The following is a 19,852-nucleotide window of genomic DNA, read 5'->3' as shown; positions in this document are numbered from 1 at the left end:
TAATCTGCCAATGCCATGTCCCTGGAAGGAACCCCCAACCCTTATTACCTTGAAATGAGGTCTCAAGCTCAGACTTCGGAAGAACACGAAGTCCCGGTCAGCGTCTAGGCGATGTGTGGCATTGATAGCAGTGATGGTATCTGGTCGGAATCCAACTGATTATCTGTTAAAGTGTGATGTATTTATACAGATCGACTTGGACCCCTGACGTAGGTTGTTCCAAAACAATAGATAACACTGCATGCTTGGGACGGTAATTTCTAATGTGAGCACCTACAGTTTGTTCGTCTTTGTTGCATGAGTTGACGCCTTAGCGTGGTGACACTGATAACATAACTCTAAACAAAAGGGCCTAACTGTAAACAAGGCAGCCATCTTAAAAGAATTAATTAAATAAATGGTCTAAGACAGAGCAAGGTAAGTAGGTTAAAAGTCACTAGATGACGGGGGCACGAGTCTGCTAGCTAACGGCTAAGTTAACTCCTGTTATCCCATTAAAACAAACTAGGATTCACTACAGTGGTGAGAAAGAAAGTTGTGGCGAATGTGGTGGAGAAATTTGTAAACGTAATGGTTTCTCCTTCCTTTTAAAAATGTTGCTGGTGGTGGAGCAGTGTCAAGAGTTTCTTGAAATGCCAACTTTCTTTTGGTTTGAGGAGGAGGTGAAGCAGTAGTCCTCCCAGTCTCCTTTTGGATATGTATTCTTGTTTGATTAGTGTCCATGATTTCAAGGATGGGCTGAATATCTGAGTCTTCAGAAATGTATTCTGATGTTTTAGGTATTTTAGAGGATTGATCCTCAAATGTCTTTGAGCTGTGCTTTAATCGGCTCGAAAGTCCTTGTTCCTCTGTATAAAAAGATTTTTTTGGCTCCGAAGTGGATAACTTTTCGGTGCCGAAGACAGTCTGTGGTTTCGGCTCCGAAGCTGGACGTTGAATTTTCAACTCCAAAGAGTGTGGACGTCGGCTCGGCTCGGATGTGGAGCTTTTAATAGATTTACTCTACTCTGGCATCAAAACGGGTGTGGCCTTTTTCGTCACCGAACCTGAAGTCCGGTCACCGACGATTTTCTTTCGGGTGGAACCATGGTTCTCTGGCAGTGGTGCATCCAAGGCCTTAATAGGTCTCTTGGAAGTAGGCGTAGGGGCAGGTGTACTCACATGCTGAGCAGCAGTGATCAGTTGGCTGTCTTTGTCAAAGTCTGCTTCAGAGTCGGTGTCCTGAATGGAAACCACCATTTGTGCCTGCTCTTCTTCTACGGTGTTAGTGTGCTCTGTATGTTTTGACGCCATTTCGAGTCTCCTTGCTCTCCGGTCATGCAGTGTCTTTTTTGACCGGAACGACCAACAAGCTTCACAGTCTTCTTCTCAATGCTCGATACATACCACGTGTTGATCTGTGTACGGGAATTTTGCATGGCATGGAGGACAGAATCGGAATGGAGTCCGATCCATCAAGCTTTGGAGTGGTAGGCCTGAACAGGCCAGAGTTGGGCGCGTGCGCCCAAAAGGGCGTTTTCTGGTTTCCAACAGTACTATCGGCTTGAATACAGATGGAAATGCAATCAAAATAATACAGAAGGTAAAATAGAGTTATTATACAGTTTCTGAATCGAAAGTCTCAGAGCAAGAGGAAACACGTCCAAACCCGACAGCGGAAAGAAAACAATCTAACAAAGGAGTCGATGCTCATGTGCACTATTGCCGAAAGGAGGAGTCATTCGATCCTGTGACTCGAAAAAAGACTTTAGAAGAAAAACAACTTGTAATACTCGAAGCCCAACACTAGATGGTGGATTATGCATACTATCTGTATCTGCAGCTACACATGCCATTGAACATAAATATTACCTGCCAAAATTGTGTGTTCACACTGAAAGCACGTATAAAGGAATGTAAATCAAACATTTATTAGTGTCTCATTTAAATGTAATATTGTTAATTGTTGCTGGCTTCCCATACCTGAGCTACTCAGCCTTTTTCGAATCCCAATTGGAAATAAACTGTTATTACTTTCTTTAATAGGCTGACTACTGCCAACCAGGTCAAGTCGTCCTGCAGCTGCTGCCCATGATAACCGCATAAAACAAGCCACGGTGGAAGTGAAATCATTAACCTCCATTGTCTAAATATAAGGAAAATAATGTTAGTTCCTTTAAAATATTCATTCACGCATGACTTGATGAATAAATTGAGCTTTTACTTGACATTGAGAACACTGTGAATTCTTTCAAACCACATTCCTATGCTTTCTTTCCAGTTTGAACCCGCTGATAATTCAAAGATTGGTCAAAGCAAATGAATTCAAACCCAAATATTACACTCTAATTTATATTCTTAAACATTTATTTGAGAGCTATCTTCTTGAATTGGTTCTATCTGAAATAATTAAATTAACTGTTAAAATCAACAACAAATAATTTAACAAATTGTACAGAAAATAGGTCTGAAGGCAACAGTTTCAAGAATGAGCTATCCTAGAAACAGAATCCACCAACCAGGTCTTTTTTTTTTTTTTTTTGAAGAAAACCTTGCCTTACATTGGCATTTCTTAGCTCACAAAGTAACGCATGACCAACCCATCTTATACTGAACTAACAGAGTTCTGCTACTGTCAAAGGAAAGTTTACCTGCTTGGTCGACATATAAAAACTAGTAATATATACAAAGCTAAGTAAATTTAAGCTTAGAATATAGAAATGTCATGCCACCATTTCTCCTTTCGGGTGCCGTAACGCAATCCAAAAATTCATGTAGTTCCAACCAAGAAAAATTATACACACACACAACCTCACCAACCAGAAATGCATACTATAAACAATGAACAGAAGGTCATGTTACAAAGACAAGACTCAGCAAGGTACAGACATTTAAAGTGCATCTAATCAAGATGAAATGCCATTAAAATATTACCATATTAGCAATGTATTATGAAGGTAAGCTACAAAATATATACTTATATTTTCCTCCTATTTCAATAACTTCAAATATACTTAGAAATACTTTACCCTATCTTCACCTCTGATCTAAGTTTGCAAAAAAAATAAATGCTTCCTGCTACACTGTACATAGTAAACAATTTCTGGTGATGAGAAGAGATGAGGCAATAAAATGGTTACATCACCACATGTAAAAAAAAACAAATTAACAGTGCTCTAATGCCATTTAGAAGAATATATCTATGTAGAGTAAACTATGAAATCAAAAGAGAGGAACTACTGCCTCTTCAACATTCATGCAAGTGTGTGTGCGTGTTATTTGTACAGTGCAAACCTATCCAAAAGTCAGAGGAGTGCGGGGACTGGGTCAAAGGCAAGGATACAGCCACAATGTGAACGAGGAAAGATAGTTGCTATCTAAGTGCAAGAATGGATTCTTACTGCATCATGATGAAGTATTTATTTTTATTCTTTTAAAGAGATGTGCCTTACACTGTATCTTAAGTCAGAACTGGGTTAGGGCAGTCTGGATGGATACAGAGGTGCTGTTCCATGACTTCGGTGTATAGATGGAGAAAATATTGTCACTACGAGGAGAAAAATGTTGCACAACCTCCCTATCAGTACAACCTATCACACAAAATGTGACAACCCTGTCTGAATGACTGTGTTACGCATTGAAAAAAACATAAGTTAAACAAATTCTGCATAAGGAAACCTCACCAACATCTTCTGTGGCAGGCTTCATCGTTGGAGACCCTAACTCATCCTGGTAAGAAAGTACTACCAGGGCAGATTCTGTTTTAATGTTGAGGGAGTTCTTAATAAATGTTTGTGGAACATTGCGATCAAGGCTGTCCTAGTAGAAGTTACTCCCCAAGATTGGATAAGGTCACCAATTATGAAGCATGCCACAAAAATATGGGTGAGGGTCCTTTAGCCAGAATATCTGTAAACAATATGTGTTTAATTGCTCAACACAACTATTCAGATGAGGTTGATGTATGGATGGAGAAAACCTGATGCTTTTTGTACATTCTTGCACTTGTCTCAAGGCTGAAACTGTCCTGGCTGCAGGTGTAATGAGGCAGAAAGGGACACTGTTTGCGATGGCTAAAGGCATAATGTCATGACTTTGTTCTCAGTGACACCACACAGACCATATCAGATACTGTCACAGAAGGGAGTTATGCATCTGAACAAACATTCACATGCAAGAGAAGTCAACGGCGGTCACCTATCTTTAGTAGTGTTGTAGTCCTGGAAATGAGGATGGACTTCCCTATTCTCTCTTCATTCATGGCTCAGAGTGAAATGAAGCATTTTAGACATGTAAGGTAAGAAGGTGGCAAGCACGTAAGGGATTGAAAGATATGGTTACTGGCGTTTGGCTGCAATCCTCGGTTTTGCAGATGGAACTGCAATCAGGAAAGTTTCCATTTCTCTCTGATGCTGGGGAGGGATGCAGTACCGTGAACAGGGTGCAAAAGGGAAGGCAATCTTGTGTTTCAACTATGGTCACTTTTATGCAGCAGCTCAGATGTGGTTGTTTCTGCCATGGAAGATCAGCATTTGCTTTTAATGGTGAGAATGAGCTGCAGGGGCAACACAGCTGGGAAAAAGAAAACAAGGGGAGGAGAAGAGGAAAAGATTTAATAAATCTTGAGAATGTCCTGCCAGTGAATGGGATAGAATTCCCAGGACTTATACATTTCTGTTGAATACATCCACCCATCTGGCACAACCTGGGGTCAGATTGAAGAAAGATTTCTTTTTTTCCAAAAAGAACAGGCATTTACTTTAATCTAGGAGTTCTGACAATAATGAGAGTAAAGAACAAGTTACTTACCTTCGGTAACACACTATCTGGTAGAGACTATCTAGTTGCAGATTCCTTACTTTTGAATTCCCTGGCGTCAGCTTCAAATCAGGAATCTTTTTGCTGACCCAGCACGTGGCGTTGTTAAGTTCCACGTGTCGTCCAGCTCCACATGGCTTCATCAGTGTCATTGGAGCAGTCTGACATCAAGGTTGTCTTTATATACGCAACCGTGGCGCACGTATGTCAGTTCTTTTATCCACAAAACTTCCATGCCAGAAGCGCAGAGTCATGGATAGGACCAACATTTGTCTGTACAAAACTAGGGTGCTACAAGTCATATCCGCAGAGCAGGGAGGCATGGATGGGTGTAAGGAATCTGCAGCTAGAGAGAGTCTCTACCAGATAATGCGTTCCCGAAGGTAACTTCTTTATCTCATAGAGACTTCTACCAGCAGATTCCTTACTTTTGAATAGATACCCAAGCCATAACCTCCTGGCGGTGGCTGCGGATAGTACCCCATACACTAAAAATCCTTGTAGGACCAAACGAGCAAAGTACCCGTCCCTTCGAACCTGACTGTCCAAGCAAAAAAATGTTTCGCAAACGTGTGCACAGACACCCACATTGCCGCCTGACAGATCTCCATGACTGGTACTCCTCGAGCTAGCCCAGTGGTAGCAGCTTTGCCCCTGGTAGAATGAGCTCGCAAGCCCTCAGGAGGCTGCTTCTTGGCCAGTGCGTAGCATATCTTAATGCAGAGAATGACCCAGCGCACAATGGTTTGCTTCTGCACTGATCGACCCTTCTTTGCTCCAACATACCCCACAAAGAGTTGGTCATCCACCGAGGAACTCTTTTGTGCTGGTCAAAGTAAAACGACAACACTCTTTTGGGTCCAGTTGATGAAGTCGCTCCTTCTCTTTAGATGGAAGCAGTGGAGCAAAGAAGGTGGGCAGGATGATATGCTGACCCAGATGAAATGGGGCCCCCACCTTGGGGAGGAAAGAGGCACGAGTTCTGAGAACCACTTTATCTGGATGGATAGTGAGATACAGTGGCTGTGATGACAGGGCTTGCATCTCACTCACCCTCCTGGCAGGTGTTATTGCCACAAAGAAGGCTGTTGCAGAGTTGACAGGTTCGGTTGGAGAACCCTCCCCCTGCTGCTGCGACAGAAGATCCTCTCGAAGGGGCAGGCTGATCAGAAGATTAATGCTCATTTTGAGAAGCTCGGGATAACAGACTTCGCGCCCAATCCAGAGCAACTAAGATGTCTTGGGCCCAGTCATTCTTGAGAACTCTGGGCAGAAGCGGCGTGGCTGGAAATGCGTATAGGAGGCCTGAATTCCACTTGCGACGAAACTCCAAGGTGCAATTTTGCGGACATTGCACGTTCTCTGTGGAGGCGAACAGATCTAACCAAGGCTCTCCCCACTGCTGAAAGAGTCCTTGCGCCACCTCCGTCGACAGCTGAGTTCGTCCGCCGTGGCGTTCAGAGAACCTACCAGGTACTAAACCACCAGGGTTCCACCATGCTGTTCCAGCCATGTCCAAAGACGCAGAGCCTCTTGACAAAGGGTCCACACCCCCACACAGCCCTGCTTGTTGCAGTATTACACTGTGGAAGTGTTGTCCGTGAACATCTGCACTATCTTCCCTTTCAAAACAGGAAGAAATGCTTTCAATGCTATCCGGATCGGCCGAAGCTCCAATAGGTTGATATGGAGCCCAGAGACCAGAGGCCCCTGTTCTCCTACTCTCCCAGGTGGCCACCCCATCCCAGAAGTGACACATTTGTCACTACTGTGAGATCTGGTTGGGGAAGGGAGAGGAGTCTGCCTTTAACCCAATTGCAGTTCACTAACTACCACTGCAGGTCTTTTGCAGTTCCCTCTGAGATCTGAACTGTGTTGGTAAGATTTCCCTGATGCTGTGCCCACTGGAACTTCACGTCCCATTGCAGAGCCCTCATATGCCATCTGGCAAGTTTGACTAACAGGATGCAGGAAGCCATGAGTCCTAACAGCCTCAGAGTCTGTCTCACCAAAATCCAGGACAGAGGCCAAAACTTCAGTATCATAACCTGAATATCCTGGACTCGCTGCTTGGGAGGATAAGCCAGAGACTGCACTACGTCCAGAACAGCTCCGATAAAAGGGAGCTTCTGAGAGGGAGTCAGGTGTGACTTTGGCACGTTTATAGTGAACCCCAGCGAATGAAGGATGTCCTCTGTAATCTGAAGGTGGGTGACGAGAGCCTGGGACGTAGGAGCCTTCAACAGCCAGTCGTCGAGATAGGGAAAGACTGAAATCCCTAACCTGTGCAGATGCGCTGCCACCACCGCCACACCTTGGTGAACACCCGAGGGGCACTGGTGAAAGTGAAGGGGAGCACAGTAAACTGAAAGTGCTCGTGGCCCACCTTGAACCGCAAGTAACGCCTATGGGCAGGCAGGACTGGGGATGCGAAAATACACATCCTGCAAGTCCAACGCTACAGTCCAGTCTCCTTGGTCTAGGGCAGACAAGACCTGAGCAAGAGTGAGCATCTTGACTTTCTTCTTTTTGAGGAAGAGATTGATGTCCTTTAAATCCAAGCTTGGGCGAAGACCACTGCCTACTTCTGACATTGGGACCCTTTCTATAGGTCCCTTGGCCAAGAGAGCCGTAACTTCCTCGCGGAGTAAGATCAAATTATCCTCCATCAGCCGTTCTTGTACTGGAGGGATAGAGGGAGGGAAAGACTGGAAGGGGAAGGAATAGACCTTCTGTGTATGAGCTGGAAGACCCATTTGTCCGATGTTATGGCCCGCCAGTGAGGGAGATGAAATTGAATCCTCCCACAAACTGGATAGACATGGTCTTGCAGAACCACATTAGGAGGGCTTGGGCGTTGCGGAAGAGGGGGGCTGGGTGGTTGCCGATCTCTGGCGTCTGAAGGTACCATGAGCTCGTCCTCGCACAGGATGCTGCTGAAGCCGGAGGACGGTGGCTAACTTGTGGTTGACGTGGTAACGCGCCCTTCCTGAATCCTCGAAAGGGGTGATAGGCAGACTGCTGGCGAGCAGGCACTGACAGGCCCAAGGTCTGGCCGTAGCTAGAGAATCCTTGAAACTCTCAAGCGCAGAGTCTGCCTTCTCACCAAAAAAGCGCGAGCACCTGAAAGGCATGTCCATCAAGTTTGACTGGACATTCCCCAAAAAGCCAGTGTTACGCAGCCAGGCGTGGCATCGGAGGGCCACTGTTGAATAAATCACCCTGCCCAGCGAGACAGTCATGTCCAAACCACACCTGATGGTAAACTTGGCTGCATCTCTCCATTAATGAAGAGCCTGGGTCAGAGTGTCCCGTATGCCCTCCAGGACCTGGGGCAGCACTTGTGCCACCGTATCCCATAAAGTATGGGGAAAAACAGCCCAACAGGCAAGAGGTGTTTACCAACCTCAATGCCAGGTTGGAGGAAGAAAACATCTTCTTTCCAAGTTAGTCAAGCCTCTTAGATTCCCTATCTGGAGGAGCATAAGGGAAGGCACCAGTGGAAGTGGAGGCTTGGACCACCAAGCTCTCCGGGATGGGGTGTTGGGTGAGGAAACTAGGGTCATTGGGAGTTGGTCGATGTCAGCGGCCAACTGTCCTATTCACAGGAGCCCATGTGCTGGGTTTGGACCATGTCCCCAGAAGGACATCTGTAAGGGCTTCATCGGCTCCGATGTAGCAACCCCTGGCTGAAGCACCTCATTCAGGAGATTAGCCCTGACTGGCACTGTAGGCAAGTCTAGGTCCAAGACCTCAGCTGCCCTACGCACCACCATGGCCTAAGATGCCCCCTCCTCCATAGCCATAGAAGGAGGTGAGAGCATGCCACCACTTGGAGAAGGATCCAGTCCACTGGCTTCCCCTAAATACTCATACCAGTCCTGCTCCTGTTTCAATCCATATTCCATCTAAAGGGTCCTCAGACCGCTCCCACTCCTCATCTGTGCCTGGTTGTTCAAAATAAGCCTCAGGCACTGATCTGGGCCTGAGGCTCCGTTGAAGTCAGAATCAGCATCGTACGACGTTGTTCTGGCTCCGGATCATCAGAAATGAGGATGGGGCTACCACCACCAGTGGGAGTCGGTGGTGGAGGAAGCGTCGGCGTCAGGCCCAGCAGTGGAGGAGGCTGACTGTGAGGCTTAAGCCGCAGGTGTCGAATCTGATGGGGGCCCTGCTGACCCCATGAGGTTTGAAGACCCACTGCGGGGGCCGAAGACCCACCCGCGGGGCAGCCTGCTCAAAAACAAGGCGCAAGGCCTCATAAAAATATTTTATTTGAGCGGGGGTCGCTCTTGGAAAAGGGGGGAGGAGACGCAAAGTTGGCCCTAGCAACGGCTCTGCGGAACCGTGCTTGGAACGTTGTCGTTCCGCAAAGTCAAAGTCCGCTTGGGCTTCTTCTTCTTTTTGTGCCTCTTCCCAGAGTGCCCCGCGGATCTCGAATGGGATGAAGAGGACTTTGTGCTCATGGAGCGGTGCTGCAACCTCCTCCTTGAGTGGGACTGTGACCTTCGAAGTAGACTGCAGGGCCGGCATGAGCTTTCGGGGCCACTCCCTCAAAGCTTTCGGGGCCATGGCCAAGCAGTTGGAGCACGACTGAGTCGTGGTTCCTGTCGAGGAACCAGGAGCATACCCTATGGGGGTCCCTAACCGAAATCGCATGATGACAGGCGCTGCACGGTTTGAACCCCGTCTTCCTAGAGGACATCCTCGCACAGACTACACAAAATCTTTGATAAAATATCGAAAAGAGGTTTGCCAAAAGAGGCAAAGGATAGCTCGATCCCGTCCTGAGCTTAACCAGCGCGGAAGAAAAAAAACTGACGTATACGCACTGAGGTGGGGTCTATGTAGACGACCGTGATGTCACAGACGGCTCCATCGACGCTGACGAAGCCACACAGAGCTGGACGACGCAACCCAATGGCGCACGCAAGGTATTGCTCAGCAAAAAGATTCCGGATTTGAAGGTGACGCCAGGGAATTTAAAGGTAAGGACTCTGCATCTAGAAGTCTCCATCAGATGAACTCAGTCACAAAGTCAGCCTGTCGGCAAGGGCCAATTTCCAGTGATGAGTGAATAAGATTATAAAGCACAGATTATTGTATCAATGTTGTATGAGCTGTAATCGTCAGCACATATTAAGGCAAAAGTGAAAGGAATTCATAGGGCGTGGGTGGGTGCGAGGCACACAGTGCCTGAATCCCTTTAAAATGCAGGCACACTAATTTCCCTTTTGTGGGCACTGCAGACGAAGCAGAATACACTAACTGCATCTCCAATCATCAAAATTCTAGAGCTATATATATATATATATATATATATATATGGAAAATGTCACTTACCCAGTGTACATCTGTTCGTGGCATGAGACGCTGCAGATTCACATGCTGTGCACATCCCGCCATCTAGTGTTGGGCTCGGAGTGTTACAAGTTGTTTTTCTTCGAAGAAGTCTTTTCGAGTCACGAGATCGAGGGACTCCTCCCCTTTCGGCTCCATTGTGCATGGGCGTCGACTCCATCTTAGATTGTTTTCCCCGCAGAGGGTGAGGTAGGAGTTGTGTATATAGTAATAGTGCCCATGCAATGGAGTAAGTATGTATGTACATAATGTGACTAAAAATGATATATTTACAAATGTACAAGTTAAATTTTTTGTCAACTTAAAACGGCTACAGGCTCCTGGGGAGGTGGGAGGGCGCATGTGAATCTGCAGCGTCTCATGCCACGAACAGATGTACACTGGGTAAGTGACATTTTCCATTCGATGGCATGTGTAGCTGCAGATACACATGCTGTGCATAGACTAGTAAGCAGTTATCTCCCCAAAAGCGGTGGTTTAGCCTGTAGGAGTTGAAGTTGTTTGAAATAATGTCCTTAATACTGCTTGTCCTACTGTGGCTTGCTGTGTTGTGAACACATCCACGCAGTAATGCTTGGTAAATGTATGAGGCCTAGACCATGTGGCTGCCTTACAGATTTCAGTCATTGGTATGTTTCCTAGAAAGGCCATGGTGGCACCCTTCTTTCTAGTGGAGTGTGCCTTTGGTGTAATAGGCAGTTCTCTTTTTGCTTTTATATAACAGGTTTGAATACATTTAACTATCCATCTGGCAATGCCTTGTTTGGATATTGGATTCCCTGTATGAGGTTTTTGGAAAGCAACAAAAATTGTTTTGTTTTGTGAATTTGTTTGGTTCTATCAATGTCGTACATTAGCGCCCTTTTGATGTCTAATGTATGTAATGCTCTCTCAGCTACAGAATCTGGTTCTGGGAAGAACACTGGGAGTTCCACTGTTTGATTTAGGTGGAACGGTGATATGACTTTGGGTAAGAATTTAGGATTTGTGTGTAGAACTACTTTTTGTTTGTGTATCTGTATAAAGGGTTCTTGTATGGTAAAGGCTTGTATTTCACTTACTCTTCTGAGAGATGTGATAGCTATTAGAAAGGCTACTTTCCATGTTAAGTACTGTATCTCACATGAGTGCATGGGTTCAAATGGTGGACCCATGAGTCGTGTTAATACGATGTTGAGGGTCCACGAAGGAACTGGTGGTGTTCTTGGTGGGATAATCCTTTTCAGACCCTCCATAAATGCTTTTATGACTGGGATTCTGAATAATGAAGTTGAATGCGTAATTTGCAGATAAGCTGAAATTGCTGTGAGATGTGTTTTAATGGATGAAAAAGCTAACTTGGACTTTTGTAAGTGTAGTAGGTAGCTTACGATGTTTTTTGCAGATGCGTGTAATGGTTGGATTTGATTATTATGGCAGTAATAAACCTTTTCTACTTATTTGCGTAGCAATGTCTTGTGGTTGGTTTCCTAGACTGTTTTATGACCTCCATGCATTCTTGTGTAAGGTCTAGATGTCCGAATTCTAAGATTTCAGGAGCCAAATCGCTAGATTTAGTGATGCTGGATTCGGGTGTCTGATCTGTTGTATGTGTTGAGTTAACAGATCTGGTCTGTTTGGCAGTTTGATATGAGGCACTACTGATAGGTCTAGTAGTGTTGTGTACCAAGGTTGTCGTGCCCAAGTTGGTGCTATCAGTATTAGTCTGAGTTTGTTTTGACTCAATTTGTTTACTAGATACGGAAGGAGTGGGAGAGGGGGAAAAGCGTATGCAAATATCCCTGACCAACTCATCCATAACGCATTGCCTTGAGAGAGAGGTGTGGGTACATGGATGCAAAGTTTTGGCATTTTGTGTTTTCTTTTGTTGCGAATAGGTCTATTTGCGGTGTTCCCCATCTTTGGAAGTAAGTTTGTAGTATCTGGGGATGAATTTCCCATTCGTGGATCTGTTGGTGATCCCGAGAGAGATTGTCGGCTAACTGGTTTTGAATTCCTGGTATGAATTGCGCTATTAGGCGAATGTGGTTGTGAATCGCCCAATGCCATATCTTTTGAGCTAAGAGACAATTGTGTCGAGTGTGTCCCTCCCTGTTTGTTCAGATAATACATTGTTGTCATGTTGTCTGTTTTGACAAGAATGTGTTTGTGGGTTATTAGTGGTTGAAATGTTTTCAATGCTAGAAATACTGCTAGTAGTTCTAAGTGATTTATATGAAGTTGTTTCTGTTGAGTGTCCCATTGTCCCTGGATGCTGTGTTGGTTGAGGTGTGCTCCCCACCCTACCATGGAAGCATCTGTTGTGATCACGTATTGAGGCACTGGGTCTTGGAAAGGCCGCCCTTGGTTTAAATTTATAGTATTCCACCATTGAAGCGAGGTGTATGTTTGGCGGTCTAGCAACACTAGATCTTGAAGTTGACCCTGTGCTTGTGACCATTGTGATGCTAGGCACTGTTGTAAGGGCCGCATGTGTAATCTTGCGTTTGGGACAATGGCTATGCATGAGGGCATCATGCCTAATAGTTTCATCACTAATTTTACCTGGAACCTTTGGTTTGGGTGCATGGCCTGTATTACGTTTTGGAATGCCTGTACCCTTTGTGGACTTGGAGTGGCAATCCCTTTTTTTGTGTTGATTGTTGCTCCTAAGTACTGTTGTATTTGACACGGCTGTAGGTGTGATTTTTGGTAGTTGAGTGAGAACCCTAGCTTGTGAAGGGTTTCTATAACTTATTTTGTGTGTTGAGAACACCGTTCTTGCGTATTGGTTTTGATTAACCAATCGTCCAGATACGGGAACACATGTATTTGCTGTCTTCTGATATGGGCTGCCACTACGGCAAGGCATTTTGTAAAGACTCTTGGCGCTGTTGTTATCCCGAATGGCAACACTTTGAACTGGTAATGTACCCCTTGGATTACAAACCTTAAGTATTTTCTGTGGGAAGGATGTATGGGTATATGGAAATACGCATCCTTGAGGTCTAATGTTGTCATGTAGTCTTGTTGTTTGAGCAAGGGGATTACGTCTTTAAGTGTCACCATGTGAAAGTGATCTGATTTGATGTAAAGATTTAGTGTTCTGAGATCTAAGATAGGTCTTAGAGTTTTGTCTTTGTTGGGTATGAGAAAGTACAGGGAGTAAACACCTGTTCCTTTCTGATGATTGGGTACTAGTTCTATTGCGTCTTTTTGTAACAACGATTGGACCTCCAGTTGTAATAGATCCATGTGTTGTTTGGACATGTTGTGTGTTTTCGGTGGGACATTTGGAGGGAACTGTAGGAATTCTATGCAATAACCATGGTGGATAATGGCTAGGACCCACGTGTCTGTTATTTCCTCCCAGTTTTGGTAAAAATTTGTTAGTCTCCCCCCCACTGGTGTTATGTGTTGGGGATTTGTGACACTGGAGTCACTGCTTATTTTGCGGTGTCTTGGGACTTTGGAACTTCCCTCTAGTTTTAGGGAACTGTCCCCCTCTGTATTGTCCCCGAAAACTTCCCCTCTGATACTGGCTCTGGTATGTGGGCCTTGTTTGTGAGGGTGAGGGTTCTGTGCTCTGTCCCCGAAACCCCCCTCTGAACTGTGTTTTGCGAAATGTGCCTCTGCTCTGTGGGGAGTAGAATGCGCCCATGGCCTTGGCCGTATCTGTGTCCTTTTTAAGTTTCTCAATAGCACTGTCCACTTCCGGCCCAAACAACTGCTGTCCGTTGAAAGGCATATTCAGCACCGCTTGTTGAATTTCTGGCTTGAATCCTGAGGTGCGGAGCCATGCGTGTCTCCGTATGGTGACTGCTGTATTTACAGTTCTTGCAGCTGTGTCTGCTGCATCCATTGCCGACCGTATCTGATTATTAGAGATACTCTGGCCCTCTTCCACCACTTGTTGCGCACGCTTTTGGAATTCTTTGGGTAAATGCTCGATGAAGTGTTGCATTTCGTCCCAATGAGCTCTATCGTATCTCGATAGCAAGGCCTGTGAATTGGCAATGCGCCATTGGTTGGCTGCCTGTGCCGCAACCCTTTTCCCCGCTGCGTCGAACTTGCGACTTTCCTTGTCGGGTGGTGGTGCATCTCCTGATGTGTGTGAGTTTGCTCTTTTGCGAGCTGCACCTACTACCACTGAGTCCGGTGTTAATTGCTGCGTGATGTACACAGGGTCTGTTGGTGGTGGTTTGTACTTTTTTTCCACCCTCGGAGTGATGGCCCTGCCTTTCACAGGCTCTTGAAAGACTTGTTTGGAGTGTTTCAACATTCCCGGTAACATAGGGAGACTCTGGTACTGACTATGTGTGGACGACAGAGTATTAAACAAAAATTCATATTCAATTGGTTCTGCATGCAGGGTGACATTGTGAAATGTGGCTGCTCTGGACACCACCTGTGTGTAAGCAGTATTGTCCTCAGGTGGTGATGGCCTCGCTGGGTAGCAGTCGGGACTGTTATCTGATTCAGGCGCATCATAAAGATCCCATGTGTCAGGGTCATCTTGGCTCATTCCTGTATGCGTTGGGGATTGCATCATTGGTGGAGTGGCCATTGGTGATGGTTGTGGTGAGCGATGTGGTGACGGAGTTACTTGTCTTGCCACCTTTGCTTGTGGCTGTTTGTCTTTCTCTTGGAAAGCAAGTTTCCTTTTCATTCGGATTGGAGGGAGAGTTCTTATTCTCCCTGTCTCTTTCTGAATGTGGAGCCTTCTTTGCATGTAATCTGGCTCCCCAGCCTCTAGCTCCTGGCCAAATTTGTGTCCTTGCAATTGTGAGGACAGTCCCTGCTCCTGAGTGTATGAACCTGGTTTCGGCTCCGAAGCCGGATGTTTCGGTATCGAAACTTTCTCAACCGTCTTTTTCGGCTCCGAAGACATTTTTTTGACTTTCGGTGTTCCGATTTCTCGGTGCCGATCTTTTTCGGTGCCGGTTTCTCGATGCCGAGATTGCTCTGACCTGGGGTCGAGCCTGTTCTGTGCCGGTATCTCGACCGGAGTCGGATGACTTCGACACGTGCGTGCCCTTTTTCGGTGCCGTTGGCCGGTCACCTAATTTTCGGGTTAAGCCATGGCCTGCTGGCGGTGGCGTCCCTGGGCCTTTATGTATTTTCCGTGAGTTTTGGCCAGGGGTGTTCTACTCACGGTTTTCGGCGTCTGTTGGGTTTCGGCCTCGTCCGAGTCCGAATCCGCGATGGAGAAGGTTTCCTCTTCCTCCAATTGTTGGTGTCCTGCTGGCACCGACGCCATCTGAAGTCTTCTTGCTCTCCGGTCTCTTAGCGTTTTCCTCGACCGAAACGCTCAACACACCTCGCAGGTATCCTCTTTGTGTTCGGGAGACAAACACAAATTACAGACCAGATGCTGATCTGTGTAAGGATACTTGTTGTGGCATTCGGGGCAGAAGCGGAATGGGGTCCGTTCCATTAGCCTTGAAGACGCACGAGGTGGGGCCGACCAGGCCCCGCCGGGGAATCGAAACCCCGAAGGGCCACCGGAGCTCTTCAAAATTCAGTGTCGATCTGTTTTGTAAATGTAAAAAAAAATGTAAATTAGCACTTGTATAGCGCACTACTCACCCGTTAGGGTCTCAAGGCGCTGTACTCATACAGCTATGGAACTCCTCCTGGCTTTTCCCTGTGAGGCGCCCACTCCTGAGCACCCCCAGGGTGAAGCCAGGCATCCAAGCGCTGTTGGGGCCGTTGTGGAGATTAAGCAAGCTATTGCCCACAGTTGCAGAGTGGGACCCATGAATTAGATTAGGCACCGAGGCGAGAATTATCTGGTCAAGGGGAATTGAGCCCAAGACCTGCCGAAGCAGGACTTGAACCCTGGTCTTGAGCCAGATCTCTGCTTCAGGGTCTGCCGCTCTAACCATTGAGCCACACTTCTCCACATTAACTAACCAGATACCAAACGCAAACAATACCGTCAAATTGTCCGAGATTTAACTAACTTTCCGAACTGAAACACGGGATAAGTGACATTTTCTGTTAGGTGGCATGTGTAGCTGCAGATATACATGCTGTGCATAGACTACAAAGCAGTAATCCTCCCCAAAGCGGTGGTTAGCCTGTAGGAGTTGAAGTTGTTTGAAACAATGTTGTTAGTACAGCCTGTCCTACTGTGGCTTGTTGTGTTGCTAACACATCTACACAGTAGTGTTTGGTAAAAGTATGAGGTGTGGACCAAGTGGCTGCCTTACAAATCTCTGTCATTGGTATGTTACCTAGAAAGGCCATTTTGCTCCTTTCTTTCTAGTGGAGTGTGCCTTTGGTGTAATGAGTAGTTCTCTTTTAGCTTTTAGGTAACAAGTTTGTATACATTTCACTATCCATCTGGCTATGCCTTGTTTGGATATAGGGTTACCAGTATGGGGTTTCTGGAATGCGACGAACAACTGTTTCATTTTACGAAATGGTTTTGTTCTGTCTATATAGTACATTAGAGCTCTTTTTATATCTAATAATGTGTGTAGTGCTCTTTCTGCCACCGAGTCTGGCTGTGGGAAGAAGACTGGGAGTTCCACTGTTTGGTTTAAATGAAACGGTGAAATGACCTTTGTTAGAAATTTTGAATTTGTGTGGAGAACAACTTTATGTTTGTGTACTTGTATAAAGGGTTCCTCAATAGTGAAAGCCTGTATTTCACTAACTCTTCCTAATAAAGCTACTAGAAATGCCACTTTCCAAGTTAAGAATTGGATCTGACAAGAATGCATGGGTTCAAAAGGTGGACCCATGAGTCGTGTAAGTACAATATTAAGATTCCACGAGGGTACTGGTCGAGTTCTTGGAAGTATGATCCATTTTAGTCCTTCCATGAAGGCTTCAATGACTGGTATTCTAAATAGGGATTTTGTGTGTTTAATTTGCAAATAAGCCAAAATTGCAGTGAGGTGTATTTTGATGGATGAAAAGGCTAGATTTGCTTTTGTAGGTGTAGTAGGTAACCTACGATGTCTTGTATGGACGCACCCAACGGTGTGATGTGTTTTGCTTGGCAGTAGAAGACAAATCTTTTCCATTTGTTAGCATAACAATGCCTGGTGGTAGATTTTCTTGCCTGTTTAATGACTTAGATAGCCAACTATAAGACTTCAGAAGCCAGATTGCTAGATTGAGCATTGCTGGATTGGGGTGTCTGATCTGCTGTCTGTGTTGCGTTAACAGATCTGGTCTGTTTGGAAGTTTGACGTGAGGTACTACTGAGAGGTCCAACAGTGTGGTGTACCACGGTTGGCGTGCCCACGTTGGTGCTATAAGTACTAGTTTGAGTTTGTTTTGACGCAGTTTGTTGACTAGAAATGGAATGAGTGGGAGAGGAAGAAAAGCGTAAACAAATATCCCTGACCAGTTGATCCATAGAGCATTGCCCTTGGACTGAGGGTGTGGGTACCTGGATGCAAAGTTTTGGCATTTTGCATTTTGGTTTGCGGCGAACAGATCTATGTCTGGTGTTCCCCACTGGCTAAAGTGTTTTTGTAGTACCTTAGGATGCATTTCCCACTCGTGAGTTTGCTGGTGATCCTGACTGAGATTGTCTGCTAATTAATTGTGAATACCTGGGATGTATTGAGCTATTAGGCGAATGTTGTTGTGAATTGCCCAATGCCAATTTGTTTGTGCTAGTAGGCAAAGTTGTGATGAGTGTGTTCCACCCTGCTTGTTTAAGTAGTACATTGTTGTCATATTGTCTGTCTTGACAAGAAAGTGTTTGTGAGCCATAAGAGCTTGAAAAGCTTTTAGTGCTAGAAAGACTGCTAGCAGCTATAAGTGATTTATGTGTAGCTGTCTTTGCTTGATGTCCCACTGTCCTTGTATACTATGATTGTTGAGGTGTGCTCCCCACCCAATCATTGATGCATCTGTTGTGAGAATGGCGTGAGGCACAGGGTCTTGAAAAGGCCGCCCTTTGTTTAAACTTATGGGGTTCCACCAATGAAGCGAATTGTGTGATTGGCGGTCTATCAACAGTAGATCTTGGAGATGACCCTGTGCCTACGACCATTGTTTTGCAAGGCACTGCTGTAAAGGCCGCATGTGTAACCGTGCGCCTGGGACAAATTTGATGCATGATGCCATCATGCCTAGGAGTTTCATGGCAAAACTGACTGACTGTGTAATGCTGATTTGGTTGTATTTTTGGTACCATGATATGGAATGATTGTACTCTTTGTGGGCTTGGACTTGCAATCGCTTTTTGAGTGTTGAGTGTAGCTCCCAAGTATTGCTGAATTTGGGAGGGTTGCAAGTGTGATTTTTGGTAATTTATTGAAAACCCTAGTGTGTGTAGGGTATCTATTACGTAACATATGTGATGTTGACACTGCTCTTGAGTATTTGCCTTTATTAGCCAATTGTCTAGATATGGGAATACATGCATGTGTTGTCTCCTTATGTATGCTGCTACTACGGCAAGGCATTTTGTAAATAATCTGGGGGCTGTTGTTATCACGAAGGGTAATACTTTGAATTGGTAATGTTTTCCTTGCATAACAAACCTGAGGTATTTTCTGTGAGATGGATGGATGGGTATGTGAAAATACGCATCCTTTAAATCCAGTGTTGACATGTATTCCCCTTGTTTTAGTAATGGGACTACATCTTTTAGTGTCACCATATGAAAGTGTTCTGGTTTGATGTATAGGTTGAGAGTCCTGAGATCTAATATTGGCCTTAGTGTTTTGTCCTTTTTGGGAATAAGGAAGTACAGGGAATAGATCCCTGTTCCTTTTTATTGATGAGGTACTAGTTCTATGGCTTGTTTTGTTAATAGTGCCTGCACCTCTGTTTGTAACATTGTTAGATGTTGCGACTATAGTTTGTGCGCCTTTGGGGGAATATATGTAGGAAAATGTGTGAATTCTATGCAGTAACCATGTTGGATAATTGATAGTGCCCATGTGTCTGTTGTTATGTTTGACCATTGATTGTGGAACATTTCCAGTCTTCCTCCAACAGGGGATGTGTGTTTTGGGAAGGTGGTGGCAAAGTCACTGCTTGTTAGTGGCTTCCTCTGTAGGAATGTTCCCCTGGATTTGGGAAATTGCCTTCTCAAGGACCCTCGAAACTCCCCTCTTTGATACTGTGATTGGTATAAGGGCTTTGTCTGTGAGGTGGATGGTTCTGATGGCTGTGACCTGAAACCCACCCCCCTATACTGCGGTTTTCAAAATGTCCCTCTGTATTGCGATGATTAAAGCGCTCCCATCGCTTTGGCTGTATCGTGTCCTTTTTCATCCTTTCTATTGCTGTGTCCACTTGTGTGCCAAATAGCTGTTGCTGGTTGAATGGCATGTTGAGGACCGCCTGTTGAATCTCCGGTTTAAAACCTGATGATCTAAGCATGGCGTCTAATTGTCACTGCAGTGTTTACTGTTCTTGCAGCAGTATCAGCTGAATCTAATGCAGACCTTATTTGATTATTAGTTATCGCCTGTCCCTCCTCTACAATCTGCTGAGCTCTTTTGTGGTATTCTTTGGGGAGATGTTAAATGATGTAGCTCATCTCATCCTAATGAGCTCTGTCATATCTTGCAAGGGCCTGAGAGTTCGCTATGCGCCACTGATTGGCTGCTTGTGACTCTACCCTCTTCCCTGCTGCATCAAACTTTTTACCCTCTTTATCTGGAGGGGGTGCATCTCCAGATGACTGTGAGTTGGCCCTCTTCCTCGCCGCACTGACTACTACCGAATCTGGGGG

General features: G+C 45.4%; 1 protein-coding gene across 2 annotated transcripts in view; it reads right to left on the bottom strand.

The window, feature by feature from the left end:
• USP24 (ubiquitin specific peptidase 24) overlaps positions 1 to 19,852 on the bottom strand; it is a 1,409,949-nt gene that overhangs the window by 817,726 nt on the left and 572,371 nt on the right. For both annotated transcript variants that reach the window (XM_069232604.1, XM_069232603.1), the window contains exon 34: positions 1,963 to 2,125. In XM_069232604.1, the coding sequence (XP_069088705.1) occupies positions 1,963 to 2,125 (163 nt within the window). The remainder of the gene's footprint in view (positions 1 to 1,962; positions 2,126 to 19,852) is intronic.

Source organism: Pleurodeles waltl, chromosome 4_2, assembly GCF_031143425.1.
Source record: "Pleurodeles waltl isolate 20211129_DDA chromosome 4_2, aPleWal1.hap1.20221129, whole genome shotgun sequence".
Taxonomy (NCBI): Eukaryota; Metazoa; Chordata; class Amphibia; order Caudata; family Salamandridae; genus Pleurodeles; species Pleurodeles waltl.
This window is presented reverse-complemented; position numbering and strand designations above follow the sequence as displayed.